We start from the raw sequence: 6000 nt of genomic DNA on the forward strand, positions 1-6000 counted from the left end.
TCTGTCTGTAATTACGAGATACGACGGTGAAACTGTGATCAGAGCCGTCATTATTTTCCACTCTCTAATGGTACCGGCACCTTGTTAATGGAACAACGGTGAAGTTGACTCCTGGGGGTCCCGAGACCCCACATTGAGAGCCGCTGGCCCGACGCGCAAGACGTCCCCCGTCCTGCCCTCCATGAGCGCTGTCCGTGGGATCGGCCGACGGATGTTTTCAAGTTCCAGACGCGGACGAGCGACGGGGGAAATGAACGGCGGCAGCCGGCGGTGATTTACGGAGGGAAGGCGTGGCGCACGTCAGCGCTTTACTGCTGCTCCCGCTCCAGGCGCTGCTTTATATCTCCCCGGCACCGATGACAAAACAAGTTTACTGTACAGTGAGCGACCTATAAAGGAAATGGGCGGATAGGCACCCGGGCTCACCCCGAAACAGGCCCAGATGGGGAGTCCTGCCGGGGAGATGGAAAGGCCCAGTCTCTGGGTTTACGCCCTGAACCCAGATTTTTGGAGATTACAAATTTCACAATAACCGCAATTGACCAGGTGCGCTTTTGGATACGTTTACGTCTCCATATAATACAATTATGATTGCATTTTTGCATGCAGGCTGAAATAGTCCGGTGGCACTATTCACGACCTACACCTAACTGTAGTGGTCTTAAGTGTTCAAAACAGCTTCACACACCCTCAGGGCGTGGTTATGAAGTCCTTGATACACTCAACGGTACTTTATATTTTCCCGGTTGAAAATGAACCAGTAATGACGTTGGGAGGTTCTTCCGTCCAGCGCCGTCATGGTCTGCGGCCGTGCAGGTGCCTCCTGCCTTCTCCGGCGCCGTTAACCGGCGTCGTGAGAGAACCGCAAACTGCCTTTCGGGAAACATCCGCTGGGTGACGTTGTTTCAGAACCGCCGACTGCATTATGGGAAATATCAACTCTGAAAAAAATCGGTTGCGTTTTTTTGGGCTTTTTTTTTTTTTTATATGGTCTTCTTACAAAAATTTGACAAGCGACTTTGTTTTTTTTAGTTTACATTTATAGTCGCAAGTTTCCCCGATGCAGAGGTTCCCAACCACCGGGCCGTGCCAGGCCGCGAGGAAGCGGGTGGGGTCCTTTTTCAGAAGCCAGCAGCTGCTACATTACTTTATATTGGAACTTAAATTCCTATCTGCACCTGACGTTTACAAAGAATTTTGATTCCTGTTTATTATGAACGTTTTGTTTTTACCGAGTTACTCGTTCGCGCGACGTGTGTGAATTGTGATTCAGTTTATCAAGTTTGTTTGCACTCTTTTGTGACTTAGTTGCGATTTAATGTTTACATTCTGTTGTATTGTTTTTACTGGGATTTGAATTCCTGTGCAATTTGTTGCTGCATTAAGAGGTTTACACTCAAATTGTAATTCCTGTTCATTTTGAAGATTTTTTTTTGCGCAGTTGCTGGATCACATTTATTTCATATTTTAATCATAAATAATTCAGTCAATGTATATATATATATATATATATATATATATATATATATTTTTTTTTTTTTTTTTTTAATATATATATATGTATATATATATATATACATATATATATATATATATATTTTTTTTTTTTTTTCATACAAAGTTAGTGATTATAGTGAAAGTTAGTGATTCCCAGTTTCCTCCTCACACTGAGGAATCCAGCTTGTTCATTTAACACTGGTATCGGATCGGTACTCGGTATTGGCCGTCACCCAAAGTCGCGGCACCGGTATCGGGACCGAAAAGGTTGGATCGTTGCATCCCTGGCAACAGGTGTGTCAGGAAACATCCCCTGGGGTCCAGCGACCGTCAACTGTGTTGCAAAAGTGTCAACTTTGTTTCAGAACCCTCAACCGCCTGGCGGGTCCGTCCACTGTGCTGCAGAACCACCAACGTCGTCGGAGAACAGTCTCCTGCCCTCCAGGAAACTTCCGCCGGGTCACAGGAACCGTCAACTTTGCTTCAGAACCGGCGACCGCGCAGCAGAACCTTCAACTCCATTTCGGGAAAAATATGGACTTTGTTTCAGAACCGTCGACCGCACGACAGAACCGCCAATCCCCTTCCCGGAAACACGCAGTGGGCCAGAGGAACAGCCAGCTGTGTTCCAGGAACCCTGAGCTGAGCCACAAAACCGTCAACTTCATTACGGAACCGTCGACTGCGTTTCTGATCCGTCGACTGCGCCCCCCGCCTTCCAGGAAACATCCGCTGGGTTACAGGGGCCGCCGGCTGTGTTGCAGAACCCTCAACTCCGTTACCGAAACGTTGCCGATGTTTACCGAACCGTCAGCTGTGCTACAGAACCGTCGACCTCCTTAATGAACCACCGGGTTCATGACAGGACCTTCAAATCATTAGAACGACTGCCAACCGCACTACAGGACCGTCGACTGAGCCGCAGAGCTGTCGACTGAGCGGCAGAACCGTCGACTGCATCATAAGTCCGTCAACTGCCCTCCAGGAGACATCCGCCGGGTTACAGGAGCCGTCAACTTTGCCTCAGAACCGTCGACCGCGCCGCCGAGCCTTCAGCCGCACTATGGGAAACCTCGACTTTGTGTCAGAAGCGTCGACCGTGCAACAGAACCTTCAACCGCCTTCAGGAAACACGCGCCAGGGTTCGCGTAGCGGTCCACTGGGTTACAAAACCTTCACACTCACTACTGTACGGTCAACTGTGTTGCGGAACCGTCAGCTCTGTTGCCGGAACGTTGCCGGTGTTTACCGAACCGTCCGCTGTGTTACAGAACCATCGACCTCCTTCATGAACCACGGGGTTTATGACAGGACCGTCACTGCATTACAGCACCATGGATGGAGTGGCAGAACCCTCAACTACAGGAATCCTCAGATTCGCTCCTGAACCCGTGACCTGTGCCACTCGTTCAGGTTGGAGTTTATTGACAAAGCGCCTTAAAAAAATAATAATACATAAAAAAAAAAAAAAAGTGAGAAACCAGGTTTGTACCGCGGTCTTCCATGTATCCACACGCACCTCACACGTCCCCACACGGATATGAACACAGATACACGGGAGCACCATTTAAATTCAACGCAAAACACTGAGGAATCAGTCCGTCACGGCTGCCGGCAACGGGGTGAAAAGTAGGTTTCAAGCCGAATAACCGCAATAAAACAAATGTCCAATATAATAAAACCAACGCGTTAGACTTAATCCCATGTTATCTGCCGTGTACATACTGCTGTATACATCCATTCATCATGTTCAGAGATCATATTAATATTATTGTTATTTATATTATACCCTGTCAATGCTATATTTAGTGATCACTTGTGATAGCCTTTTTCTATTGTATATATCTTTATCTGGTGCATATCTGGTTTTATGTATTCCGTATATATATATATATATAGTTATTATTATTATTATTATTATTATTATTATTATTATTATTATTATTATTATTTCTATTTTTTCACTGTTGACTGTTATTCTTTAGTCTTTACAGACGAATGAGTAATGACGATGAACAATTCACTGATAATGACAATAAAAGTGACAATAATTCTAAATCTGATTGCCGACTCCGGTAACCGTCCGCCCGCCTTGCCCCCCGCCGCCCCCTCTCCCTGCGCCAGCCTGGGTCCCGGGTCCGACCGGGGAGGACTCACCGGAGCAGTTCCAGCCGGTGGGCGTCTGGCAGTCGCTGAGGGAGGATGGGAAGGCGCGCAGCTGCTCCACGGGCAGAGTGGCGAGGACCGAGACGAGAGTCACCCAGACCCCGAGCCCGCCGCCCGCCGCCCGGCTCCATCGGCGCGGGCTCCGGCGCACCCCGCCCCGCGGTGCCTCCGGCGGAAGACCCATGGTCCGTCACTGGACGATCTCCGGCTGCGGGTTCGGCGGGGTGCCTAGACGCCGAGACGGGAGCATTTTCCGGGCAACAACGCCGCCACCGCACGCCCCATGGACACGGACGGGTTCCGCCCGAGATGCGGTGCTCGCAAGCGCCGGAAAAATAGGGGGGGGGTGTAGGCTACGAGGAGGAGGAGGACGAGGGTGTATGGGATGGGAGGGAGCTGGGGGTCTAAAAGTTGAAGCCGGGCGGAAAGCGAGGGAGGACGGAGGGGCTACGGACCGCTGGGAGGATGCTCGAGGATGGGGGAATTAAAAAAAAAAAAAAAAAACAATGAAACGGAAGATGTGGAAGGAAGAAATAAGAAAAAAAGAAAATCGAAAAGAGTGTTAATATTATTAATAATAAGAAAAGGCGATAATCATAATATCCCACAAAAGTATTCGGAGGAGGCGATGGTTTCTGTAGAATAAGATCCAGAGGAGCGGGCGGTCCAGCCGGCTGCTGCTGCGGCCGGTGCGCGGTGCGTTCCGGAGCGCAGTGAGCCGGAGAAGTGGCGCTCCTCCGCTTCTCTCTCTCTCTCTCTCTCTCTCTCTCTCTCTCTCTCTCTCTCTCCCTCTCTCTCCCCCGTCTCTCTCTCTCTCTCTCTCCCCTCTCTCTCCCCCGTCTCTCTCTCTCTCTCTCTCCCCTCTCTCTCTCTCTCTCCCCCGTCTCTCTCTCTCTCTTTCTCTCTCTCTCTCCCCCGTCTCTCTCTCTCTCTCTCTCTCTCTCTCACCCGTCTCTCTCTCTCTCGCTCTCTCTCCCCTGTCTCCCTCTCTCTCTCCCCTCGCTCGCTCTCTCTTTCTCTCTCTCGCTCGCTCTCTCCCTGCCTCTCTCCCCCCCTCTCTCTTTTCTCTCCCCTCTCTCCCCCTCCCTCCCTCTCTCTCCCCTCCCTCTCTCTCTCCGCTCTCTCTCTCTATCCCCGTCTCTCTCTCTCTCTCTCTCTCTCTATCCCTGTCTCTCTCTCTCTATCCCCGTCTCTCTCTCTCTCTCTCTCTCTCTATCCCTGTCTCTCTCTCTCTCTCTCCATCTCTCTCTCTCTCTCTCTCTCTTTCTTAAAATATGTGATGCATTCTTTTAGGTTTTTCAGAAAAATCGTCTTGAATCTTTGTCATTTGTCTCTTTGCCTCCGTCGATGGGTTTTATGTGAATATGTTCGTATGTTCGATGTCGTCACGTTTTGTTATGTATCAATTCATTTTTGTGAATGGATTTGCCAATTCTCCCCACGTTTCAGATTGTTCATTGATGTTGCCATTTGTGTTTGTGTCAATGTCACTCTGTGCGGCATGAGTTAAATAAAAATAAATGTTTAAAAATCTCTCTCCCTCTCTCTCTCTCTCTCTCTCTCTCTCTCTCGCTGTCGCTTGGTTATGATCACGTGTGGTGTGATGCAAAATAAGGGAGGGAGGGAGGGAGAGAAGGGAGGGAGAGAAGGGAGGGAGGGAGGGAGAGAAGGGAGGGAGGGAGGGAGAGAAGGGAGGGAGGGAGGGAGGGAGGGTCCCGCACTTTGGAAATTCATCGTGGTGTTGGCGCAGTTCGGAGACGCTCGGAGCGCAGACGCGTCCGTGACGCGCTGGTGCTGGTGGCGCACTGGGAGTCTGCAGCGGAGAGGACGGGATGCCATTGTAATTGGCCAGAAGCATTAAAAAGTGCTGCAGAAATCGATACGTCCAGCCTGCTCCGGGATAATTACCCTGCTTTTAGAACTCCGCTGCCGGGTGTCTTCCTTTTGAGAGACCTGAGAAATTTTTTTTTTTCTTCTTTTTGATAATTACATAGCGGGTGCTGCTGAGAGGAGGTGGAATAAGTACTCCGACCGTTTTACTCGGGGAAAAGTACAGATATCCTGACAGAAAAGTACTCTTGTAAAAGTGAAACAACACATTTTCTAATTGAATAAAAATATGTAAGCAATTCCTCTTAAATACCTTTTTTTTCTACAGATCGGTGCTCATACAGATCCTAATTATAGTCCAGTCCTTGCCTTGTTAAAAAACGAATGAATGTAACATGGTTGTGAAATGTACCGATAAGATAAGATAAGATAAGATAAGATACGTTTAAAATAAGATAAGATAAGATAAGAATAAAATAACATAAGATAAGATAAGATAAGAAAATA

General features: G+C 48.6%; 1 protein-coding gene across 1 annotated transcript in view; it reads right to left on the reverse strand.

Moving 5' to 3' along the window:
* Window positions 1–3847, reverse strand: part of tmeff2a (transmembrane protein with EGF-like and two follistatin-like domains 2a) — a gene marked incomplete at both ends in the record, with an annotated part of 107524 nt that extends 103677 nt beyond the window's left edge. Inside the window, one exon of the mRNA XM_080018910.1 lies at window positions 3655–3847. Within this exon, the coding sequence (XP_079875036.1) occupies window positions 3655–3847 (193 nt within the window). The remainder of the gene's footprint in view (window positions 1–3654) is intronic.
* Window positions 3848–6000: the final 2153 nt, after the last annotated feature.

Source organism: Zeus faber (assembly GCF_960531495.2).
Source record: "Zeus faber genome assembly, chromosome: 18".
Classification (NCBI taxonomy): domain Eukaryota; kingdom Metazoa; phylum Chordata; class Actinopteri; order Zeiformes; family Zeidae; genus Zeus; species Zeus faber.